General features: G+C 39.9%; 1 protein-coding gene across 7 annotated transcripts in view; it reads right to left on the minus strand.

Moving 5' to 3' along the window:
• LOC137653427 (oxysterol-binding protein-related protein 9) overlaps window positions 1-27,980 on the minus strand; it is a 354,924-nt gene that overhangs the window by 246,649 nt on the left and 80,295 nt on the right. For all 7 annotated transcript variants that reach the window (XM_068386810.1, XM_068386807.1, XM_068386806.1 and 4 more), the window contains one exon: window positions 16,826-16,946. In XM_068386810.1, coding sequence (XP_068242911.1) covers window positions 16,826-16,946 — 121 coding nt within the window. The remainder of the gene's footprint in view (window positions 1-16,825; window positions 16,947-27,980) is intronic.

Below are 27,980 nucleotides of genomic sequence, written 5' to 3' on the forward strand. Positions count from 1 at the left end.
CCTTTAAGACATGGTACATTTGCTTTAACCTTATGTACACTGAATACCAAGCATACTCTATAAATGCAACACTTTCCCTTTACTCACACATGCACTGAACAGTCTGGCATACTCTACACACATTTTTCCATGACCTTCATAATTCACAGCCTGTGAGTTATGGAACTCCAAATGACTTATAAATTAAACAAGCCTGGAGAAAAATAGATTGGTTGAGTCTGTCAGCAAGGTATACAGAAACGGAAAAATGAGAACTGCTGTCACATTAAAAATGACAAATTTAAAGTAATTTGCTTTTTTCCTAACAATACAAACCTTGAGCTCTTTATTAGGGAATATACTTTCGGAAAAGCTGGAAGACCTTTAGCGAGGTTTAACTACCCCACCATTAGTTAGCTGGGGGATAGGGCAGTAGTACTGGCTACCCTGCTCTTACACACACACACACACAACTGTGTTCTATCGCCACTTTTGTTTGCAGGCAGGACTTACCAGGGATGAGTGACGGCGGGCCAAATTTGTATAAAGAGTTCAAGGTTTGTATCATTAAGAAGCATACAACTTACTTTAAATGTGTCATTTGTTCTGACACTAAATACAACCCTTTTACACTCTATTACGAAAGACTCACCCCTTAGGTGGGTGGAAGTTCTAACCAACTGGCTGGCTTTGAACTGGGGTTTTCCCTGTACATGCTCTACATCTCTACATGTATAAGGGAGAAAACCCTGACACCTCACTAAACTCTACATGCAATGGCACGCTTTAGCGACCTAAGCAATCTGTGTGATTGTGTAATACAGTACTTGCAGTTAGACCAGTCTAGGAAAGAGATTTCAGAAACATAAGAATCTTTAAACCAATCGCAGACATTACGCAATCCCACCTCACCAGGGGGTATAAGAAGCAACAAGTATATATCTCTATACAGTACCAGGTTACACAAGGGAAATGGTTGTACTTACATACAGAGGAAGCCAGCTTGAAGAGTACTGTAGGTGCTGTTCCCCCAGAAGGAAGATGAAAGAAAGAAGTGAGTCATTCTTATTATTCATCCCAGACTTGGTGCCAGGTAGCCTCTGCACTCCTCAACCTGCTACTTGTCCTTCAAGGAGCCTGAGGTTTTTTAAACTATTAGTTGTGTAGCCACCAAAGGGCCAATGGAGAACGTCTCCATGTCCCTGAGGGTTACATCTTGCAGGTAGTGGGCGGTAAAGGTAGTTTGTCGCTGCCACACACCTGCTTGTAGGACCTGCATCAAAGAGTAGTTCTTTTTGCAAGCTAGGGACATACACTGTATTATGCCCCTTACGTTATGAGCTCTAGGTCTCCTCGTCTGAGGATAAGGCTCAGGATTCAATGCTCGGTCTATGACCTTGTGAATCCATGCAGAGATCATGATCTTGATGATCCTTCTCTGAACCTTCCCTGTGCTGACGAAGAGTGCTGCCACTCCGGGGTGAGCTCTTGCAGTTCTTTTGAAGGAGCACCCCAAGCTCCTCACTGGACGAAGACTCCCAATCCGGAAGGGCTCGAATCTGGAATCTGTTATTACTGGATTTTGGGTCTGGAGACACACTCAGGAAAGAAGAAGAGCATTAACTGTTCCCAACCCTGGAATGGTAGACGATGTCGTATGAAAGGGCGTGTCGATCAAAAATTATTCTGGCCGCAATTAAGGGGAGCAGGAAGGTCGGCCCAAGTGTCAGTGCAAGAGCTGAAGTCTGACACAGCGGCACCAATGGTGCTCCTTCCGAGATCGCAATAAGCTGACCATGTTCCATGAAGGCGGTCTAAACTCCAGCTGAGCGCAGGTACGTTGGAGGCTCTGTATAAGGATAGACAAATCCAACGAGTAGGCTCAAAGCTGAGAGGTAGCCTTTGACCGTCGAGGCAGAGAGGCGTCTCCTCCCCAAAGAGTCAACGGGATTCCGTTATCACTGGAGTAAAAGCGATACCCTTCCGCTACCCACACCACCAAAGGCTGTCCGCTTTACTTGTTAGACTTCGGTTGACGATTCCTAGGAGAAACCGGAACTTTTTCTGCAACAGGTTGAGCAAGAAACTCTCTCTTCTTCCCGTGTGGTTGTCTTTGTAGATCATGACGTGGAGAGGTGTCCCTTGGCACCTTTGAGAACAGATGTAGAAGGTTCAGAAACCATTCTGCTTGGTGACCTCTTGGAGCTAAGAGGATTATCTATGGGCCCGGATGCCCATCTTATTGAGTGATCTTCTACTAGGTCAACCAAAGGGGAGACGACACACATCAACATCTATGCTGCCCCGTTGTCGGAGGGCCCCTAGCTGAGTGTTTGGGGAAAAGGTACTGACGAGTAGTACTTTAGAAGCTCGTTGATCAGAGAAGTGGTGGACAGGTCTACTGTCAGTAAAACTCACAAAGTCGGGACTCTGCTGGGTACTTTAAGATCCACAGACCACTCAGAGCCAACAATCTGAGTCAATACTCAGACATCTCCCTTGTCTGGGTAGAGCAGGGTTGCAAAGGTGATGAGTAGTCTTCATCCACCTTAGCATTTCCCAACTAGTTGGCATAGGTGCTGTGAAGAGGAACTTCCCAGACTCTCTGGATATAAGCCACTCCAGTGGTGTCGTCGTTTATCAACATCATAGAGTGTCCTGAAGGAACTGTTGGAACTGCTGGAGTGAAAGAACTCTTGGAGGGTCAGAAAACTCCCCTCATTCCAGGAGGTTCATGTGGCAATAAAGTTAGGAATTGGACCAGCTGAGGAGTCGTGATGCCACATGTGCACCACCACTCCCCCTTTTCTTGATGCTCCCTAGAAGTACATTGAATCTAGGGCAGAAAGCAGAAGAACTAACCCCCTGAGGAGGTTGGTAGACACTCCCCCTTTGGTCACTTGGCGCTTCCCGGAGGACAGGAGACCTTGCCAGAAGGAGCAACTCCTCAGAAGGAGTAACCCATGAGATGTTAACAAATCTAGAAAGAAGGGCCTACTGTCTTCTTCAGTCTTTCTAATCTGCTTACAGAAGAAAAGACTTTATTAGTTTGATGACTAGCAGTGCACCTAGGAATACCAGATATGTTGGCTGAAGGGATGACCTCTTGAGATCTTACTCCAATCCTAAGATCACGGCAGATCTCGATAAGCCTGAATCGGTGGAGAACAGATGACCTTGAGACTGTCAGAAAAAAGGCGAGTCAACCAAGTGTCTTAACAGATGAATGTTGTTCCTGTGAATCCCAAGTGTAGAAACAGAGGGGGTGCGATTAAGTCGAAAAAACCACATCTACAACTAGTATTACTGATCAAATAGGAAGATTCTTTAGATCCTTCCTTGAAGACGGAGTACTATAACCAGAATCTGGCGGTAAACCTCCCTATTTCAGTGTAGGAAGTCATCAGGTCTGAGTGCTCATCTCACCAAGCATGTCGACTAACTCCTGAACGAGATTTGTTGAACAGACTAACTCCAGGAGGAGAGCTTGAAAACTGGAGTCCAGCTAACCGAAGACTTTCTATACAAAAGATGACTGTAGAAGCTCAGATGATCTGATGAAACGGTAATCATGCATTGATGATGAGGAGCCTGATCTGGATGTCCATAGGGATGTTCGGATTCACGTAGATTGTAGAGGCCCACCATCGCACCTCCACAAGTGGATGAGTCTGTGATGATGTACATGTATTTGTGACCCTAATTGGAAAAGCAGGATGAAACATACTCGGGGGCCCCAACAGGAAAAATAGCCCAGTTAGGAAAGGAAACGAAAAAATTAAATATTTTAAGAACAGTAACAACATTAAAATATATATTTCCTATACAAATTATAAAAACTTTAACAAAACAAGAGGAAGTGAAGTAGATAGAATAGTGCCCACGAGTGTACCTTCAAGCAAGAGAAGTGGAAGACCATGGTACAGAGGCTATGGCACTACCCAAGACTAAAGAACAATGGTTTAATTTTGGAGTGTCCTCCTAAAGAGCTGCTTACCATAGCTAAAGTCTCTCTTCTACCCTTACCAAGAAGAAAGTAGCCCCTGAACAATTACTGTGCAGTAGTTTACCCTTGGGTGAAGAAGAATTGTTTGGTAATCTCAGTGTTGTCAGGGGTATGAGGACAGAGGAGAATCTGTAAAGAATAGGACAGACTATTTGGTGTATGTGTAGGCAAAGGCAAAGTGAACCGTAACCAGAGAGAAGGCTCCAACATAGTACTGTCTGGCCAGTCAAAGCAGGCCAACAGGCAAATTGGAAACTCGGATGCAAGCTGGAGACTGGTCACAAGCAAGAACCTGGTCATGAGCTGGTCTGGCTCTCTCAGCATTAGTCCTGAAGTGTGGTAGAGAACAGAAGGGCGATCACGAGAAGAGGAATCGTCAAGCGTTGGAAATGGTTGCTGGAACTCTGGAACCTGAAAGCGAGCTGACATGCTATTACGAGCTGATGGGTGATCACGAGCTGATGGGTGATCATGAGCTGACAGGCAATCACGAGCTGACAAGAAATCACGAGCTGACAAGAGATTACAAGCTGACGAGAGATCCCGAGCTGACGGGAGATCCCAAGCTGACCGGAGATCCCAAGCTGACGGGAGATCCCAAGCTGACGGGAGACCCCGAGCTGATGGGCGATCCCAGGCTGACGGGCGATGGAAACCTGACGGCGATTACGAGCTGATAGGTGATTACGAGCTGACAGGAGATTGCGGACTGACAGGCAATCGTGGACTGACAGGCAATCGCAGGCAGATGGGCAATCGCGAGCTGTCTCAGGGCTGTGATCAGGTATCCTGGATCATGAGAATTCATAAGACGCATAGTGATGACATGGCGAGGAGTCAAGCACTGACACTTGCTCATGAGCAGACTACTTGCTTGGTGACGCGTGGAGGCGACCTGGTGTTGGTTCACGCGGTGAAGCACTCCTGGACCTGGAACACAAGAGATTTCCTTGGATCACGGAGGTCGTCTTGGCAATCCTCCTATCTGCGCTGTGTGCCGAGGATGAAGAAAGCTGGGTGGCAAGACACAATCTGCACTCTGATGACGATGGTCCAGATTCCCCGGGGGGAACAGCAAGCACTCCTGGACTCAGTAGGACGAGGCAAGGCTGGAGCTCGTCAAATTCACAGGAAGCGAGTAACATCTTCTTCATGCTCTGACAGGCCACACTCTGAGGGATTAGAGAGAGGCATGGATGAGTCCATAACCCTCACTTAATCCTATATGGCAAAGACTATTCCGGGGAGGACCGAACCCACCTACGGAAAAGGTGTCCACCGTGAGTAGCAAGAACAAATTTCGGACTTTGCCCTCCATCCGCCGGCTGAGCAAGCTTAGAACGAGGGAGAGAACCATCGCCAGCATGATGATGAGGAACTGGCGCAGGCTACGGGTCAGAAGCAGCACCTTCCACAGAAATAGGAACACGCTTCCAACTTTGCACTCCTTACGCCGGCTGCATTAGCCAAATGATGGTGTGCGACGTTGTTAGCCCTAAAGAAAACCACCCGGTAGAAAACCTAGCCTGTGAATGGGAAAGGTGTCCCCCAAGAGGTACAAGATCATTCTTCAGACTTTGCACTCCCTCTCCCGGCTGCCATCACAGAGTGCATCATCATCGTCAGAGGAGAGGAGTAAGACCAAAGTCGAGCTTTGGGTCGAACATCGAACTCACAGGGAATAAGCAACATCTAATTCACATGGTGAAGGTGCATCCACACAGAGGAGAACTCCCCAGCGGAGGAGGATAGAGCTGCTACACTAGAGGATGCAGGGGATTCCTTCAACCTAATAGTTGTCCGGCGTCAAAGAGGAAGAGATCATAAGAAAGGTATTCTCCGCCCTCGAAGAAAAACCTGCACTACACCATTTACGAAACAGCAACACTGCGAAAAAATAAAACAAAAACTAAGAACAATTTAGTCAAAGGCCAGTCAAAATAGATTGGGAGGTAGAGAAACGAACGTCCACTCTCCACCGAGCCAAAAGTAGAAATGTCAATAGAACACAGGTGTGTGTGTGTGTGTGAACAGGGTAGCCAGTACTAACCCCCCACCTCCAGCTAACCAGTAGTGAGGTTAGCTTCACCGAAAGTATATTCCCTAATAAAGAGCGAAAGGGTTTGTACTTAGTGTCGGAACAAACAAGTTTTCAAAATTAAATAGGCCTCTTTCCAGTCGAAAAAGCAGCCTTCAAGAAGAAACCAACTCTTGAGAATCCTAGGAAAGGATAAAATATGGTTGCTCATTTAAGAAAAATATCATAAATGTGGGAACAATGGTGGGCAAAGTGGGTGAAAGAAAGAGAGAAGTGATAAAAATGCTGGCAAGAGGAAACTTGGACAGCAAATTGGAAAAGATGATCTTTAAGAAGAAGAATGTGCATGTGTTTCCAGGTCTTAGTGGCCAAAACCAAGGAAGGAGATTCCTGACCACATTCCTTAAGAAACCCAGAGAGAAGTTGATATCATGCAGGAGAAGAGATACTAAAACATGATTAAATATCATGATGGGAAGTATAGTACAGACAACATAAAAAAAAGTATTACACTGTGATACACAAAGCTTGTTGAACAAAGCATGGACTTATTCAAGCTAAGCTACATTGAAATAGGGAAAAAAATAGAAAACCAGGAAATTGGAAAAAGGAAGACAACAAAAAAAAGAGTACCCAGAAAAATCATATACAAATATAGGAACAAAAAGCAAACCACTCAAAGATATACAAAAGACTTTAGAAGTAGTACTGTACTGTCTGTGGAATGATATCTCGGAAAGGTTGGGATAGCAATGAAATAAGGATAAGAAAAGAATACCATCAAATTTGTCACCATGTCCAAGAAAACTGAGACATCTACATAGAAAGCTGTGTAGGGGAATAAATTGTCCTAATTATCTAAGGCCACAGTAATGTCAAGAGCAAGCTATAAATAGCTTTATATTTGTGGTTGAAAAGTAGACATAAAAGATGCTCTGTTGGAAGGAATTAAATTGTGTAAAAAAGAAATCAGCCTGAATGGGGGTTTATAAATTGTCTCAGAACCAAGTATTAAAAAGTCAATAATCATAATCATTAATATTATTATTATTATTACTATTAATATTACTAAGCTACAACCCTAGTTGGAAAAACAAATTGCAACAAGCCTGAGGGTTCCAAGAAGAAAATTATTGCAGTGAGGAAAGGAAATTAGGAAATAAAGAAATATATGAGAAACAATAGTAAAAGATATAAAATATCTTTAAATCAGTAACATTAAAATAGACCTCTCATATATAAAAAATGACGAGAGAATCGTGTCAATCTGTTCAACATAAAAAGAGTCACTGCAAGTTTGAACTTCTGAAGTTTAACAGATTCAACTGCCTGATTACAAAGATCATTACACAATCTGGTCACAGCTGGAATAAAACTTCTATAATATGGTGTAGTGTGTAGTGTTGAGTCTTATGATGGAGAAGGCAAGACTTAGAATTAACTGCATACCTACTACAGGATGTACAGTCTGGAAAGAACTGAATGTAAAGGATGGTCTGAATTCTGGAAAATCTTATGCAACTTGCATAAAGAACCAATTGAACGATGGTGCCCGAGATTAATAACAATATTAGGAATAAGAAATTTAATAGACTGCAAGTTTTTGGCCTACAAATTAGGATGAGAATCAGCAGCTGAAGACTAAACAGGAGAACAATACGTACTTGAAACAAGATACAATGAAAGAATTACATTTCTTCAAGATAGATTGATCACCAAAAATCAAGACTTTCTCAAGAAGCCATTTTATGTGTAATTGTAGAAGAAACTGATTGAATGTTTTTCTCAAAAGTAAATTTGAAATCGAAAATCACACCTAAAATTCAAAATAAACATTATCAATGCAAAGATCTGGATTCTGAGGAGCCACTGTCCTTGACCAACTTACAATCATGCTTTGAGTTTTGTTAGGATTCAACTTCATTTCACATACTTTGCACCATGCAAAAAATTTAGCTATATCTCTTTTAAGGGATTCAGCAAGCCAAGATCTACATTCAGGAGATGGAAATTATGCAAAGAAAGAAGCACCATCTGCATATGCAACAAGCTTCTTTTCTAGGCCACACCACATCATGTGTATATAGTATGAAAAGTACTGGGACAAAAACACTACCCTAAGGAAAACAAGATATCCCATTCCTATATTCACTTTGATGGCCATCAACAACAACTCTTTGCAATCTGTTCTTTAAAAGTTTATTAGTGATATGAAAATACCCACCTACTCTCAACTGTTTTAGTTAAAAAAACAAGGGCATCTTGATTGACACAATCAAAGGCAGCACTGAAATCTGGGCCAATCATACAAATTTCCTGACCACAATCAAACGATTTCTGTACAGCATTGAAAATTTTTAGAAGGGAATCACATGCTCTAGAGCCTTTGGAATAGTGTTAGGGTAACTATCCTTTGAGGTTCAGGAAGAACATGCCTGTACAGGTAGCTTACTGTGGTAGCTGGCAAGACCGGCTAAAGAAAAATAGTGGCGGCCATGGGATGGGCTCATTAGCAAATGGGATTATTGCATTTACAAGGGCTGTTCTATTATACTATAATCTCTTCCCAGAGCACCAAACCAGTAAGCTCTATGAACATGGTGGCCTCAATCCAGCCATCCATAACCACAAAAACAACAGGAAGTAAATACTGTAGTACATCATGCAAGCATGAAAAATGAGGTGGACACCCTTCCAGCTTCCCATGAGACTAGGAGAGGTATTGCCATGTAGTAACTTCAACTAATTTCCATGCCACTTAAGTTTCTACTTTTTTGTAATCTTTTCCTATTTTTATACAATTATTAATTTGTATACATTTCTCATGTTAGAGGTTATAAATTGTTCAATAATTATCATTACAAACTTTTAAATATGAGTGTATATGTGGATTTATGGATGTTTGGAATGCATCCAGTGAATTTATTTTATTTCTTATGGGAAAAACTGTTTTAGTTTATGAGCATTTTGGATTGTGAGCCGACTCCCAGAATGAATTAAAATCATAAATCATGGTAGCACTGTACCTGTCTTGTACAATGCACATAAAAATGACAAATTTGGAAATAACTTATTTTTTTCATAACTATACAAACCTTGAACTTTCTGCAGTGGAGATGTATTTCGGTGACAGCTGAAACTAGCCATAAGACTTTTAAGCAAGGTGTAACTACCCACCGCTATTAGCAAAGGGGGAGAGGGGGTAAAACAGTAACCCCGCTCATACCTGCACAGGTAACGGCATGTCGCTTTGCAAATGCAGGCAGGACTTCTTGGGGGGATAGCTGATGGCGTGATCAGTATGTATAAAGAGCTCAAGGTTTGTATAGTTAGGAAAAATACAAATTATTTCCAAACTTGTCATTTGTTCCGGCACTATATACAAACACTCATGCTCTTTACAATGGAGACTTACCATTAGGTAAGTGTTAGTCAAAAAAATCAACTAGTTGGTCACTGTCCAGGGGTTCTACTCTGTGCTTTGCACAAGCTGTTTTGAGGCACTCTGTCACTTTGCTAATTTTGCGAGAGTTAACGGCCTAAGCAATTTATGCAAAAGTGTTAGAACAAAGCATTGTGATGATCAGGTAAGCGTAAAATGAAGCTAAACTCCACACTTAACCTAGACATTGCTTGATTCCACCTCAGAAGGAGATTGGGGACATACAAAAATATTCACATATCAGGTTACACAAAGGACAATGGTACCCAACTGTAGTCAGAGAAGGTCAGCTTGCAGTGTTTCTCAGAAGATGAAACTCCAAAAGAGGGGAAAATGAAGGACCAAGAGGCCAGTCAATCGAACATTCATTCTAAACTTACTACCGGATTACCTCTGACCTCAACAGACTGCTACTTGTCCTACAAGGGAGCTGAGGTGTTCATGACCACATTTTGTGCAGCCACCACAGGATCTATCAAAGGTACCTAGGTTCCTCTGGGTTACATCTTGCAGGTAATGGGCTGTGAACGTAGTTTGACATTTACAAAGACCCAGTTGCAATACCAGAGTCACTAAAGTTTTTTTTTTAATTCCAGCAATATGCTAAAACCCCAGACATCGTGAGCTCTGGGTCTACGGTCTGTTTGTAAGGCTCAATCGATCACCTGCCTGACCAAGGAAGATATCAAGTTTTTGGTGACACTGCCCATGCTAGCGAAGAGTCAGTTGACCTGTGGACGAGCTTTGGCGGTTTGAGATATTTCCTTAGCACCCTTACAGGGCATAGTAACAATAAATCTGGATCACTTATTACAGTCTGAAGACTGACTTTGCAGTTTGTAAAGCGCTTTCAAAGGTTGTAGTACGAAAACTACATTCCAAGGAGGAGGTCTGACTTCCGACATAGGGAAAGTGTGCTCGAAAATTCATATGAAGATCCGTTCAATCTAGAGGTAAGCCTCAAGGCCGAGCAGTAGCCTTTGACTGCCAAGACTGTGCAAAGTTTTCCCTCCCTGAAATACAACAAAAACTCTGCTATCGCTAGGATAGGGGCACTGAGAGGAGCGATACCCCGTTCACGACATCAACCACAAAAGATGGACCACTTCTCCTGGTATACAGCAGAAGATGACTCATGGAGGTATCCTGCCATCCTCCTCGTAACCGGTTGTGAAAAGCCTCATGCTGCGAGTTGCTGAATAACCTCCATGTGTGAAGTCGTGGTGAAGCTACTGCATGGTGGAAGTTCTTCAGGTGTGGGTGTCCCGAGTAGATCAGGAACTGGAGGAAGCACCCTCCGTGCCTCAGTGAGTGGATGAAGATGGTCCAAAAACCATTCTGCACGCTGCCATATATAAACTATTAAGGTCATTGAGAGGTCTTGCGATGCCCTTACCTTATTTAGAAGTCTCCTTACTAGGCAGAAGAGGGGAATGCATAGACGGTCATGTTGTGCCACTGGCGTTGGAAGGTGGATTGCCAGACTGCCAGGGGATCTGGTACTGGAGAGCAATACACTGGAAGCTTTCAGTTAAGGGACGTTGCGAACAGGTCGATTGTCAGCAAACCCCCCAAAGTCAAGATTTTGTTAACTATCTGATGATTCCAAAAACACTCAAGAGCCAAGAATCTGAGTCTCCCTACTCAGATTGTCCGCTAGAACATTGCTCTTGTCAAGGATGAAATGGGCCAATGGGGCTACCGAGTTGTCTTCCATCCATTTTAGGATTCCCACAGCTGGATGGCAGAGGGGCTGGGAAAAAGTAACTCATTGCTTGCTTATGTACGACGATTACCGTGATATTGTCACCCATCAGCACCACAGAGTGCCGTTGAAGGAGCTGATAGAATTGCATGAGGGCTAGGAAGGCTGCCCTCATTTCCAGGTTTATGTAACACTGTCGCTCGGAATCGGACCAGAGCCAGGAGGCAGTGAGGTGCAACAGGTTAGCAACCCCTTATTTTGATGCATCTGTGAAGAGCATCAATTTCGAGGGAGGAGAGAGAATGTCTACTACCCTGAGCAGACTGGTGTCCAACAGCCACCAACTCGGGTCTCTTTTTGGCTATGATCCTATCGTAACCATGGCATTTGGAGGGTCTATGGGCTGAGACCAGAACGTATTTGGCTCCCACTGCAGAGCAAATTTGCAGGCGACTGTTGGGCACCAGTTTCTCCAAGGAGGTTAGGTGCCCCAGCAGCCTTTGCCACTCATGTGTTAGCACGATGCCCTGCAATTGAAACAAGCGAGCTACCTCCCTATTCTCTCTTCAAACAGAAAGACGGCCTAGTTTGGTATCAATATTAATCCTTAAATATACCAGTTCCTGCGAAGGTTGCAGTGACGAATTCTCAAAAATTACCAAGATTCCAGATCTTGGCAAAATGTAAGGAGTCTGTCCCAATGCACGAGAAGGGTCTCCTTCAAGTCTGCAAATATCAGCCAATTGTCTAGATATCAAAAGAGACGAATGCCATTCTTGCAAGCCCAGGTGGACAATAGAGAAAATTCTTGTGTGAATGCCTCAGATGCAGGGTTGGAAGGAGAGAGAGAGTGAACAGTACCTGGCAGCCCAATCTAAGGATGGTGACTGACCAAGGTTCGGCCCCATGAAGCACACAATTCCACCACCTGCTCTGTAGGCATTCCCCACCAGTATCGGTGCAGAGGAGTATGACGAGAAGCCATTACCATATAGAGGAGGGAGTCCTGGCTAGTCTTCCTCTTTCTGTCTGCAACTGCCTCAATATTCTTCATAGAGGGAGGGCTCTCCATTGAGGAGTTGCAGAGCTATATAGATTTCCCCTAGGCACCTGCCTCTGGAATTCTGAGACTACAACATCTCATCGCCTCAAAACCCAGATGATCTCCTGGTTAACAATGTTGTGGTAAAGGACTGCATCCTCCTGGCAGCCAAGAGAAGGAAGGCAGACATTGCTTTCTTCCTCTGGTCGGTGGAAAGATTCTCATTCTTAATGATGTAAACCACAGATCCCAACCAGTAATCCAACCACGAAATAGCTTGTAAAGAACACTTTGCAACCAACCCATTCCACATTTGTGGCATCTGTCGCAGAGAAGGCCACTGGCAAAGCAGTGAGCTTGTCCCAAGACATATTCTGGGTTAGAGCTAGAATGGCCAGATCTAGAGGGAGAGGAGAAGGGTAGAAAATAACCGAGATGAGTTCACAGATCTGAGACAGTGATGCCCCCTCCATTTGTGCATAACCCCTCTTCGTGGTACCCTTAACCCCTTGGAACAATTCAAAGCTACCATAGTATTGGTGGGTCTGGGAGTGTCGTAGAAGAGGTCTAGGACTATGTCCTTGCCCTCAACTGGAACCTGATCGGGCTCCCCCAGGAGGTTGATCTTCCAAATACACGAAAGAACCTGAAGAAAGACATGGTCAGAATATATCTGCTTCAAGGAGGAAATCTTGGTGCTGGCAGACGCAGGCAGCAGGTCATCAAAATGTTCCGAGCTGTCATCGAAAGGTTCTTCCGCCTCCGAGAGCACGGGAAGGGTCAAGGTCAACTACCTTCCTAGCAAAGGAATGAGCCCTAGGAACCATGGTACATTACTCGAGAAGGTGACGGCATTCAGAAGGGCACCATGAGAGTATTTCCAATGATTAGGTGGAGTACCTAGGAAAGGTAAGGCACAAGAGGACAAACCGTCGTGCCCTTCTCCTTGCTCCGCTTTCCTATCGAAGCGAGGGTGGTCAGCTTGACAATCACGCACACCTGCACTCTCATCCCTACCAGAAAAGTGGGAAGTAAGATGCTAAATACTGCTGTAGAAGCATTTCCCTGAGAATGCAATCGATGGCCCTCTTAATGATGAGGGGAGCGCTTGTGAGGCGAACGCTGGCGAGGAGCACTAGTGAGAGCTGGCGAGGCGCACTAACAAGCTCACCTGTATCAGTGTGTATAGGTAAAGTAGGATCTTCCTGTGCCTACTGCCACGCACCTTCTGCATAGCGTGCTGGAAAAAGAGCTACCGAGGTAGCACTCACTTGAAGTGTGCACGAAGACAGAACTTGTACTGGCGAGTATGGAATGGCAAGGTCACTATGGCGAGCAAGACGCAAAGTTGAGGGAGCACGCAGACCCCCACCAGGTAGAGGAGCTTGCCCGCCCACATTGCTAGGTGGTTGGGTGTACAACACCATGTAAGACTCGTCCGCAAGACTAGAACCAGCGTCTCTCTGGACTACCGCACTTTGGAAAATGGTTCTCCTACTCGTTCTTTCTCACGAACCAGATAGGTGAGCATCCTTCCTTTCCCCAAAGGAAGAAGATGGCTGGGCTACTGCTGGGTGCTGATGCACAGTCAAAGTAGCAGGTTTTCCCTCATAAGAGATCGAAACCTTAGGCACAAGATTAAAAAAACTTGGCCTTGCAGGGCGATGAGCACTTTGCTGTCGACGGTGAGAGGCGGAAGCTGTGAACAGCCGCCTAACCCAATCATTGTCTAAACTAAGGCGAAGAGCGTCTTTCCATTGAACAGGAGGGTCGTCCCACACCTGGAGCTGTAGAAGGAGCCTCGCCTGCAAGCAGGATTGCTGCCCGATTGCAACTGGCGAAGGGTGGCCCTCACGCGAATGTTGGGTGGGGTGTTGCCTAACACCTGGAGGCAGACCTCCGAGCAATGCACTATACTCCCCTTTGGTGCGCTGGACAAGCCTAGACAGAAGGTTGGCATCGTGTACTGCCAGTGGAACATAGCCAAAGCTAGTTCCTGGGTTCACCTTAACAAGTGACCCAGAGGCGTATTTGTCCACATTTGCTCATATTCGTCCGCCGAAGCAGAACGAACGTAGGATGGGCAAGCAGACGCTCAGGTCAGAATAAGCAGACATGAGAAACTCTTTTGGTACAGTACCTACAGTCTCTCGAATGTGAGGATCAAAATAAACTCCTAGGGAAGCAGCCATGCACTCCCACAGTGTCCCCAACCAAAGGACCTCAAACAGCCGTTCCTTGCATGGGGAACCCGCAATTCCCAAGGAAAGCCAGAGCTGACGCAGAGCATCAGCGTCAAGAGACTCCCCAGTGGCCGTGGTCGGTACTGCCTCTCCAGGGAAAACAACGTAGACTTCAGAACCGCAAGGTTGTCCAGGGGTCAAAGGCCCGCCACTCATACTCGAACAGTCCCCAGGGGAGATCGATCGAGCAGAGTCAGAGTGGAGGGTACGAGCCGACGGAGTCAGACGGCAAGAGAAGAGTCCCTCTTTGCTTTCTTCTTCCGTCGCCAATTATACCACTACCACTGAGAGAACAACCACTCCTTACGCTCATAACAAGGACACGTCTGCGCACAGGAGTGACCCCAGCAGGCAGGACAAAGACCATTAGGATCTGTCTCCTACTCTCAATGGCCGACATCTGACATGAAGGTGCCACAATGGCGCCAAGACAAATCCACATGGTCAATCCATACGGACACTCACCCTGAAAAAGAAAGAGGGAAAGTTTATAAGCTTTTAGGTCAATTGCTTTATTCGTTTAACTAAGTAAAAGTTTTTCAGGAGAAAACGACAGACCGTCTGTTCTCTACCGAGCCGAAATAAAAAGTGACATACCGTTACTGGTGCAGATGCGAGTGGGGTGGCTGGTCTACCCACCACTCTCCCTATGCTAACTAGCAGTGGGTAGTTACACTTCTCTTACAAGTCTTACAGCTAGTTTCAGATGTCGCTAAAATATATCTCCATTGTAAAGAGCGGAATGGTTCAATATGTAGTGCCGGAACAAAGATCATTAAAACCATTCATGCATAATCAAAAGAAAAATTTATCATTGGTTTTATTTTTCAATTAAATCACTTTTCCTGATGTCTTACTTCATGTAATATAAAAAAAATATAATAAATTTGCGCTTAAATTGAAAAACAATTATATGGACATTGCTATCATCAAAACTTCCATGCATCCATAGTAGACCTTGAAACTAATTAACCTTCAATAATGAAGGACAACTTTACAATTGGATAACTTATAAAGATAAATAACACAGTAAAAGCAATAGCACAACTTGGTCAGAACTCACACGTAACATGCAAAGCTAAACCTAATGTTAAAACATTAATAATCATGATGAAATCAGCGAAACACTGACAAACATCTGATACCAAGTTTAATATTTCAAGTGGCAAAAACTTATCAGGTGAAACTCAAGAATAACAATATCTCTGAAATATAAACTTCTCTAAGGCACATTTCCACCACAGATGAAGCTTCATACTGCTGAGTCCCCTACTGCTGCTACCCCCGCGGTCATGGTGGAAATGTGGGAGGTTGGGCTGTGGCACCCTAGCAGTACCAGCTGAACTCGGCTGAGTCCCTGGTTAGGCTGGAGGAATGTAGAGAGTAGAGGTCCCCTTTTTTGTTTTTGTTTCTTGTTGATGTCGGCTACCCCCCAAAATTGGGGGAAGTGCCTTTGGTATATGTATGTATAAACTTCTCTAATAGATACCTATTCCTCTGCTCATTCACAGCTATTTGGCTCATGGTTTTTCATTCCTTAAGCATCTTGATACAAGATACAATAAAAAGCTTGTAAGCTCAGGTTGGCCGTTCATGGGAATTACACATAAGAATTATGGTACCAAAACCTGAATAGGAAAAAATTTAACTCTGAAATGGGCTGTGTTTACATCTCAGAGATGAAGCACGGCATAATATTTAGAAACTCGTAAGAAACTAATAATACTGATCTATGGTGTAAACTCATCGTAACTTCACCGGACTAATTGACTACAAGAGCTATTGTAAACGGACAATGTGGGGAATTTCTTTTTCAGCAACACCAAATAATTCAAATAAGTTCATCTTATTACCTAACCTGAAAAATGCCTGGATATGAGACACACTGCATCATAAAGTGTAAAAAAAATTCACCCCTTCAATTTGAAAGAAATTCAATAACATCCTTAAAACTAATCAAACAACAAGCTACAGTATCAAACATTTCCTTCGTGGATTATAAAACTAACTACAAAGAGTGTGGACATGTTCTCTACTGCATAATGCAGAGTGCAACATGAAATCTAATGCATATCAGGATACTGATGGAAGAAAGAAGATTATAATTAGTGCAGTGCTGCATTCAACTGTTAAAAATAAGGTGATCACATTTTGTGCATCATCATCTAATATAAACGTGAGACAATCTTTCCTAAAAGATTGTCATAAGTAAGTACAAGTGGTGCAAAGAAAAGTACAATAAATTATACCACAAAAGAAGAATTAGAGCAAAGGTAGACCAAAATGCAAGATATATGTTGCTTGTCAGGACCAAGAACCAAAACATACTGCATTGAATTTAAAACTTAACAGTTGACATTGGATACTCACCTAGGACTCTGAGCAGGACTAGCATTGGTGAATTCATCAGCATCGAAAAAGTCCTCATCCTCCGAGCTGGAGTAAGAGGTTACTGGCACCAGGCTGTCTGGAGGGACTAAGGGACATGGAACTGGAAAAGGAAAATATTTTAAAAATCAATTAAAAAAACAACCACACGGCAATTAAATTGGCAATTAAATTAACACTGCAAGACAAAGTCAAATTCAAAAAGACAATTACTTACACTTACTGGCTAACATTTTTCTTTGAAACAGTAAATAAATTATAATATGCCTTCTACATTGCCAAGATTAATACAAATTCAAGAATTATATTAACATTATGTAAAGGAGCACATAAACTGGTGAATTCCAAAAGGATACAGGAAATATTAATGAAATTCCATAGGATTATCACAAAATACCACACAGTATATAATACTCTTGAGTTCATCTAGCAGTTTTTTATATGATAGAATGTTCATATGAAAATAAATAACATTGTACATGTCAAAATACTTTCACTACAATTCATAAATAACAGAGAGGGAGGTACTTAAACAGCAATAATACAATACAAAGTTAAATACCCAATTTAGTTACTACAAAACCTCATACAATCTCTTACTTTAAAAATGTAAAATCTTCAGAGATATACAAAAGTGTGTCAAACACTTTCTTTGAGAGTAAGTTTACTTTCCCTACCTAACAAACTTATGGGAAAACCTTTGTAATTAAAAATTTTCACCATGTAAGAAAAAAATATGAGTATGGATAATTTACAAAAATTTCAACCTCCTTCAAGGACTTTTATCGTTATATAATATTCCATATTAAAACTATTACTCGAGCACAATAATCAACATTCTCAAGGATGTAAGCATTTTGAGTTCACTTAAATATCATGATAAAAGCTCTAGTTTTTCAATTTTCAATGCTTTTAATTAATACTAACATGGGCCCACTTCCTTTTAGGATGGAGATATGCTACACAATAAAATTAAAAAAAAAAAAACTGAGGTTAAACATTTAAGAAAGCTTCAATATCTATAGCAGACGGCTTCATTCCAGGAAAATTTTGCATGAGCTTAAATTCCATACAGAGGTTCAATAAGTAATGAACAGAACTATATAACATTTTGGAATAGTTTAATGTAATGTAACATCAAAAAGCCAAAGAGATCAGGGTCCCATGTGTTCATACATTCGCTTTTGCACAGTTTGAAGTGATAGGAAGGCATTCTTTATTAAAAAAAGGTTTGCATAATAGACCTGTTTAACACAGTAAGTTTGAGGGAATCAGGAAAAAATTATGATCAATGCAAAATACAGTACCATAGAGAAGATGACTCAAGTACGTAGCAACTACTACATCAATATATATAAGAAAATTTTGTTATGCCCAAATACCAAAAAAATTCCTCTTAAGAAACAGTTAGGCTAACTCCACCCAAGTTCCAGCTTCAAGGAATGAAGACAATACGCCTCACCAGTACACAACTGACAAGCAGAATTTACTCCAATATTTCTTCAGCAACATATCACTAGTTTTAAATTTAAACTACAACCTAATGAACCTCACCTTATTCACTACACAACTATCATTATGTGCATTTTTTTAATAAATCTCATAAATTGAATTTCAAGAGAACTTACAATTCAGTTTAGTAGGAAGGATATGTTAAATTATGTAAATTACAATACTGCACCCCGCACACTTTCACAAAGTTGCTTGAACCACTCTCACCAGCATTCAGAGAAATTCCAGAAGAAATCTTCCATTAAAACAATAAATAACCTAAAATCATAAAATAAACCCAATATGAATTGCAGGTAGTATGGATAAATAAATACACCTGATACTTGTAAACACAACGAGAGCGCTAAAAAGACAAGGAACTATAATGTACCCACGTCTAGATACATCAGTTGTCATCAACCTCCAGATTAACTCAAAGCTTAACTGGAGTGGAGACATTTTACAAAGAAAAAAAAAGAAAATTCTTAATTTTTGTGTGGACATCAACATTTGGACAGCTTTGAGAGTGAAGCAAGCATTATGAACATTAGGGGAGTTTCATGAAAATAAGTGTAAGCTTTGGGATACTTTTAAAATGTTCAAGTGGATGCTATAACCTAAGTGTCTGTTTTCATCAGAAGGCCAAACAAGCAATGCATCTAACAAGTTGAAGGTCTGCTTCATTAAATGGTTTAAGCAATACTAACCAGACCAACTAGTTTAAATTTACTTACGAGTGCAACCATCAACTTAAGATCACAGTCAAAATCAGAATTCTTTTGTCACACGGAACCCAGTTCTAGTCCTTGGTTGTCTGATATCCCATTCTCATCTGGGCCTACTGTATAAAATCCTGAGTGATGTCAATCAACTTCTTAATATTCAATTGATTAATATTAATATTAATATATAAATTCTATTAACTGTGTTCATATGCAAAGCAAGTGCAAAGTTAATGTTAGTGGAGCCCTATCAAATGAATTTCTAGTGAATAGTGGAGTTCTCCAAGGGAATGTGTTGTCACCTATGTTGCTTATCCTCCTCATGGATTTTGTAATGCATAGAACAGTTGGGGATGGGGGAAAAGGATTGGACTGAATTAGTAACAAGAAATTAGCTGGCCTAGAGTATGCTGATGATGATGTCCTTATTAGCAGAACACCACAGGACTTGCAAACCCTGCTTGCTAGAATGTATGAAATATTACATGAGGTTGGGCTCAAGATAAATAGAACATGGACAAAGATGATGAGAACGGAATATGTAATGGAAGATGAAATATCATTGGAAGGAGAAAGGATTAATGAGGTGGAATCATTTAAATATTTAGGAACTATGATCTCTAAAGAAGGATCTTTTTTGAGATTAATGAAAGATTGAAAAAAGCAAATCAGACAATGGCTAGGTTAAATAAAATTCAGATATCAAATTGCCTGAAATTACATATAAAAATCAGGCTATTTATCAGTTTAGTAAGATCGGAGCTACAATATGGACACGAGTCGTGGTATGACAATGAAACAATATCCAACAGATTTTGTAAATTTAAGAACAAAGCCCTCGGAAAAATATTGAGAGTTAAATGGCAGGACCGGATTAAAAATGAAACTATAAGAGAGATTACCAGAGTGCCTTATGTGGATGAAATCATGGTGAAGGGTAGATGGAGGTGGTTTGGGCATGCTCTTTGCACTTCATAAGAGAGATTAGTTCACCAATCTTTCAACTGGGCTCCACAAGGCACTAGAAGAGTTGGAAGACTGAGGCCTACATGGCTGAGGACTAAGAAATGTGATGTAGGAGATGCTGAATGGAGAACTATTGATTTAAACGCTCAAGATAGAGACGACTGGCGAAATCTAAGCGAGGCCCTTTTCGTCAATAGGCGTAGGAGATGATGATGAATACATTCATTTCCCTAATTACTCCTAGTTATGTCATCTACTAATGATTGCTTTATAATGTTTCTTCTATTCTGACCATTCCTATTCGCTTTCAAGCAATATTCAAAAGGAAAACAATGAATAGGATTTGTCTATGTTGTCTTCTTTCTCCCATTAGTTACAAAAGTTCACAATAAAAAGATGCTCTCACAAGAATAAAAAAAACTGCAATCTATCATTGACGGAAGTATACCCAGTTTAATGACAATCTATTAAATTGAAAATCTATATTCCATCAAAATACTAATAATTCTTGTTAAGGATAAGGCACAGTCAGGTCAGGGGCACTACAGCAAACATCCAGTGATGACCAGTCCATGCAAAAATAAGAGAACACTATATAATTGCAGTTGAAAAGGATCATACCCTACAAAGGGTTGTATCCCTTATAATTTCCCTTATAGGCATAATTACACACTGCTTAATGACAGACACAAAATTCTAAGTTTTGTAATTCATGCTATTGCAATAAAATGTATTGCAGACATTTTCTTTAGTTTAATTATTAAAACTGTCACCCAAATTTCACCATCACCCCCATCCTAAAATTATATAAAAAATTAAAATATAATTGAAAGAAAAAACCTAAAACAATAAAACTTAAATAACAAACTTTATTTCTATTCTCACCTGACGTTCACATTGCTTCTCTCGGGAAGCTCGGTTTTAATCAAATTTACCCCTAAAACTTGAGGCTCGGGGCAATGACACGGGGTCACAGATCAGCCCCTGTAGGCGGTGGACCCAATCCAGAGCATAAGAGAGAAAGAGAGAGAAAGATTGTGTCTGTGTGTCTAGTTTTTATAATGATGAGTTTCAAAAGTTCTCATCTTCTTTAGTTTCTTCTGTAAAATATAAGGGCAGTTACTTCGATCAGTAAAACCTGCAACAACGGTAACTGTTACTACGGACTTCGGATATAAAAGATTAAAATCCTGATAACTAGAGTAGGTTAGGTTGGCAAAGGTCCCGTCAGAAGTACATAGTTCTGAGATACTTATATTCATTTACTTTATATTTACCGGTATATATATAAAAGTAATAAAACCATTTTAATCTTATTCATTATTTGCCTTGCTTCCAAATAAAATAGCTTACTCATGGAATAATTATGATCAATAAAATCCATTTTATTTCAATGAAACCCCATTGAAGAACATATAAATACACTCAGCTGATCTTTTCATCACCTGATTTCAAGCTACCACTCTCGACGATATGCGCATATACTGTAAATATTAAGTATTCTTAATAAAGTACTGTATACGTAAATATATTACAAATGTTGTTTCACTTATTGTATTCTTAAAAATTCAAATCAAAGGAAAGAAATCCGTTTCCATAACATGACATCAAAAAAAAGGAAACCAATTTTTTGTTTTACTACTTCCATCGCCATATACAACAAACAAACAAACACGTTCACACACCATACTGGTAACTAATGACACTAATAGCTTTTAGTAAATTGTATGTAAGATATGGTAGTCTATAAAGTGCAGTACTAATATTTGTGCAATATTCATTATATGATGCTTTGATTAAGTTTGGAAATTACTCACTAAAAACCAGCAGAGAACATGTGAACAACATCAACTAATTAATGCTACCGCTATCAAAAATATGTGCACATATAAATAAAAAGTATTTGTAAAATATTTTCCAAACTTAATCACACAATCTTATAACTAATAAGATTTCATACAGTTCGAAAAAACTAAAGTATCCTTAGTTATCACTTGGATGTACAAATGCATTGGTTCATTACTTAATTTGTTCATTGTGATTGGCAATGAAACATACAAAAATGGTTTCCCTTTTCGAAATCTTATGAAGGGAAAATATGATATAGAATTACTTTTATTTTGAATTTCTAAGCATATGTTAAGAAAACAAAACTTGTAATAACATCTTTATATAACCAAAATCTAGTTTAAAGGCTTACACAAATGAGGCGTACAGGATCGCACCGTCTCAAGCATTGTTTTTCAAAAAAGGAGAAAAACGCCTCTATAGTCTTTTTAACGTAACTCCACTTCTAATAAAGTTATCAATTTCTAGCAAGTAGCAGATGAAAGCTCTCTCCTTCAAAATGTTTTGACCAAAAAATGAAAAAAATCGTATGGTATGCGCGCGCGTGTGCAAAATGTAAATCACATCAATTTTGATATGAAAATAAACCATTTCAATTGTAATAGACATAGATAAAAAGTGTTTTTTTTTCTATACACCTTCCATGTATCTCAGCATCAAGAACCATGTCATTACCAATCATAATTATAACAGTAATAATAATAATGAAAAAAAGAGAAGAATACCATCTAAGTAATATTAGTACCAAGAATAATGAAAGATGAAGGTGGCAAAGAGGGACAAGACTACTGTACACTACTAGTGTAGAATACTGGGGGAAAAAATCCGAACCCAGCACGTAATAATGACATCAACCCCCACTTAAGTACAAAAAAAATGTAAATAAACTTTCCTAACATTAATGAAAAATAAAAAATTTTAAGTTTTTTTTAAACAGAATTCCACTTCTAATCAAACGAGTTACAGATGAAATCTCTATCCTTCGGAATCTTTTGATAAAAAAATACACAAAAAAGTGCATAAAATGTAAAACTCATTATTCGTTTTGAAATTAAAATAAAAATTTCAATCACAATAGTCATAGATAAATTGTTTCTTTCTATGCATCTTCCATGTATCATAGCATCAAGGGCAGTGTTATTACCAATGATAATAATAACAGCAGTAATAATAATGGAACATAATGATGAATACTGTACAGGTATTATTAGTAACAGGAATAATGAAAGATGACGGTGGCAAAGCGGGCCAGTCGTTACGTCACCCCTTCACTGGTTTCGAACGCACTAACGACCTTATGTAGGCATTCTGTTTGCCGTAATCGGGAAAACAACAGAAATCACTAAACACTTCCTGTATCACTGGCATCGTTTTCTTATCAAAACATCCATCTCTGCAAGGATTTCCAATTTTCTTGGCGGCAACTTCTTTCCCGATCGCCTGACTTGTGTACGCTTGACCTGCATCCGCTAAATTTTAGCTGCAAATTTCTTCCACTGCAGTACATAACAGACACATTTAAGGCCATGAGATGGCCCAGGAACACCAACAGCATCAATATCACTCACATCACTAAAGACGACATTATCAATGAGAAACGAGTAAAAAGTTGTAAAAAACACAAGACCAATAACGCAAAGATGTTTGCAAACAGATTCACGCTTCAACTGGCGTGGATGCTGTGAGTGTATGTAAGGCGGGCGGTCATTGGCCACTAAAACGCATGTCTTATGTGGAAAAAATTTGGATTGGCCGAAAGACGGCTACGCGTCATGTGTCGTGTCCTTCCATTAGCCAGTTGGCCCCAGTCAACACAAAATACATTCTGCTATAAAAGCAGCGCGTAAGGTAACTCAAGTAACGGAGGCAGCAGCACATAAGGATGTAAGTTACCTAGTATTGAGAGGAGATTTCAACCCTATGGATTTGGAAATCAGCACAGCCAATGTTATAACTACATAGAGGAAGCTTTGTTCTATCCTTCAGACCTGGTAACGCTGTTTCCGGCCCGGTCGCGCTTGAGTTACTATGATCCTATATGCCTTAAATGATTTAATGAATCAGCAGTAGTCTTACATTACAGATAAGAGATATTGTATATCTTAGCAATCCATGTTTGCCAACGGTTATATAAGTGGATAAGTAACCTGGTGGAGTAACACGAACTTTGGGTGTGGAGGAAATGCCACCATAAATCTCAATGAAGTCACTGGTAGCAGGGTGACGGATCGGGTTTAAGAAGATAGACAAGATGTCTTTTCAGCTTCTACTCCTGATACCTGGTAGATGATCTCACAGGAATTAGTATTGACCGGCAGAGGTCACTCGCCTTGGTTAGATAGGAACTCTGTATCACAAGGAACTGGCTATGCTTTAAGGAATCTAGCCAATGAATCCTCTATGGATTTAGTCAGTCTATTGAAAGAGTAAATAGAATAGCCACCAGTCCCAGTCGTAGCAGGGTGCTAAGAATCTCGCAGTTTATAAATACTAGGGAAATATTGAGAATTGGTAATTGATATGTTAGAACCATGAATCTGATTGGGAAGTTACAGCAAGTACAGAATGAATTTATTAAATATATTTTGGATATCTTGATGTTAACTGAAGCATGTTGTAAGGGGATTAGTAAGGAAATCTTAGACAAAGGCAATATATAATTTTTTTTTCTATTCAGGAAGAACAGATGGAGTATTGACAGTGAGGTCCAAATAAATGCCAAGAATAACTGGAGAGAATATTTTCACAGGAAAGTATATGAGGCTGAGAAAGCTATGAATTCAGGGAGTGGCTATGTGCTAGAATTGCTCATATAATTATTAATGAAATCGCTACTGGGGAAAAGAAGAAGAAGCATAAAAAAAGAGATGGATCTGTTGTAACAGAAGATGAAGAAAGGCAACATTGAACTGAACAATTTAGTGAGGTTATAACAAAAGGAGATCTGACTGATTGCAATAATTAAAGAGGCATCACATTCATGTTAGTAGTCATGAAAATATATAGTATGTGATTAGTTAGAGGATTTATTTTGATGATTTATTATGAGTATGAGAATTTAGAATAGTACAGCATGATAGTTGAAGGTTATTAAATGTAGAAGTACAGTATTATTAGAAAGGGTCGATATATATATATAGAGAAGAGAAAAACATTAAGAGATTTGTTCATAATAAGTAAATAGGCAATATAGTGACAATAAGTGAAGAAACGAGATGTTTACGTGACATTATAGTAATGTCAGGTCACGAGTTGTTGTTGTTGTTAGTGAAGGAGATAGTCAGAGTAGTCAGCTGACTGGATTCAAGGTGATCGAACTATCGGTGGCGGGCGCACTCTCATCTGTATTGGTTCGTATGTATCTAGTGATGGAATGGTTTTTGTGTTGATAAGCTGGCATTTGATAATGAAGGAAATATAGAGAAGGTAAATATAGTAGGATAGTAAATTTAGATCAATATGCCTATTCTAAAGACACTTTAGAGAAAAAGATTGATGAAAAGCTGACATGAACAAGCAGGAGTTAGAAAAGGTAGAAGTTCACTGACCAAATTTTCATTTTAAGACATGTTGTACAGCAATGTGTAGAATGTAGAAATCCACTTTTGATGGCATTTTTGAACTATGAAAAAGCCTTTGATAGTGTACACAGGCAAATTTTGTGGAGCCCTGCATTATTATGGAGTTCCTCTTAAATATGTAAATTTGATTAAGTCTATTTATGAGCATAGCAAGTGCGAAGTTAATGTTAGTGGAATCCTATCAAATGAATTTACAGTGAACAGTAGAGTATTCCAAGGGAATGTGTTGTTCCCTAAGTTGTTTATTATATGTTGTTTTATAATGCATAGAACAGTTGGAGATGGTGGAGAAGGATGGACTGGATTGGTATTAGGAAATTAGCTGACCTAGAGTGTGTTGATGGCACTATCCTTATTAGCAGAACACCACAGGATTTGCAATGCTTGCTTACCAGAATGCATGAAATATCACATGAGGTTGGGTTCAAGATAAATAAAAGAAAGATAGAGATGATGAGAATACAATATGCAATGGAAAATGAGATATCATTGCATTTAGAAAGGATTAATGAAGTAGAATCATTTAAATATCTAGGGAAGGTCTTTATAGTTGGAGTTTAATGAAAGAATGAAAAAGCAAATCAGACAATGGCTAGGTTATGTAAACTTTGGAAATCAAATCGCCTGAAATTACATAATAAGAATTAGGCTATATATCAGTTTAGTGAGATCAGTTTTACTGTATGAACATTATTCATGGTATGACAATGAAACAACAGTCAACAGATTTTGTAAATTTGAGATAAAAGATCTCAGAAGAATATTGGGAGTTGAATAGCTGGACAGGATTAGAAATGAAACAATAAGGTAGATTACCGAGTGCCATACGTTGATGAGACCATAGTGAGGGGTAAATATACATGGTTTAGGCATGCTCTTTGCACTCCCCAAGAGAGATTAGTTCGCCAAACTTTTAACTGGGCTCCACAAGGCACTAGAAGAGTTGGAAGACTCGGGCTTACATGGCTGAGGACTATGAAGTGTGAAGGAGATGATAAATGGAGAAGTGTTGATTTAAAAGCTCAAGATAGAGACGACTGGCAAAATCAAACCGAGGCCTTTTGCATAAATAGGTGCATAAATAGGTGTAGGAGGAGAAAATTATGATGATGTTGCTTTATTCAATCTAAAGGTCGCTTTATGCACGGATATAAACAATATTTATATTTATTTACTAATCCAAAGGCAAGTACTTTTTTATATATCAATTTACTATCTTTTTTCTTACTTTAATAGTAGGGAAAGTAGTAGTTTCCTGATTACTCGCTAGTGTTTTCCTGCACTGTATTCAATTTGTTTTGATATGGACCAGGCAAGAAGTGTTCTTTGTTAGTTTCATTTTACATTCCTTAATTACATCAATCAAAGGTGAAAAACAAAAGCGTGATAACTTCAGCTGTTCTTTTTCATGTTACCTTAATGTTGGGCATACACAGGAAGTCTATAGCCTATACAACTTGGTAAGATTTTGCACTTCAGCAAACATTTTGTTGATACAACGGACAATCGGCAGTACCGGACACCCCTTCCCCCCTATTCGTCCATTATTGCGAAGTTCAACAGTAATTCTGAACTAACCTGTGGTCCCCAACCCCGCCCCCTGACTCTCTCTCTCTCTCTCTCTCTCTCTCTCTCTCTCTCTCTCTCTCTCTCTCTCTCTCTCTCTCTCTCTCTCTCTCTCTCTCTCTCATCAAGAATAAAACAGAAAAACTATAAAAACAAAATCCCTCTGGCTTCCAAAATTACATTAAACAGCGTCAAGACAGGAAACTTGTAAGTTGTATTGACAAGAAAATTTGGGAATTTTCCATAAAATATATGGGTCTTTAATCAGGGAGGCTTTACATATGCTATGTCATATGTCATGAACCATTAATATCTTTACAAATTAGGATACAAAAGCCAAAAGGTTCTTCAACACACAGCAAAAAAAGTCATATTAATACCTTTACGTTAAAATCTCTTTACAAACCTCTTAATACCAAAGCAAGCCTACAAGGAGAAGTATCAGTTAGAAAATACACAAACTACTTAAATCTGATAAAAAAAAAAGTACATATAAATACAGGGTAATTATAGTACAGTATTCAATTTTAAAGTGATGAAAATGCAATAACCCTTAAACCCTCAAACTACAGTACTGGCTAACTTTACTATCAATTCCTTGCCTAAGTTTTTCCATAACCTACAATCCCAAAACAATGCGCGAGAAAAAAGGAGGGCTTCTAGTTTTAAACATCAGAATAGTTTCTTCATACAGTGTAATCTATTGCGCTTAAATTTTCATTCCATAAAATGCAATAAAAGTCACATACACTAAAGGAGAAAAAATAAAAATTAAATGCAGTTTCTGTATAAAAGAAACTTGATAACCTAAATAACCTTCTGCCTGTCTTATTTAAGGTTGTTGTTTAAACAATAATAAAATATTGTAGTATAATATGAAGAAATAATAATAATAATAATAATAATAATAATAATAATAATAATAATAATAATAATATACAAGTGAAATATTCATAGAAAATA

This window comes from Palaemon carinicauda, chromosome 14 (genome assembly GCF_036898095.1).
Source record: "Palaemon carinicauda isolate YSFRI2023 chromosome 14, ASM3689809v2, whole genome shotgun sequence".
Classification (NCBI taxonomy): Eukaryota; Metazoa; Arthropoda; class Malacostraca; order Decapoda; family Palaemonidae; genus Palaemon; species Palaemon carinicauda.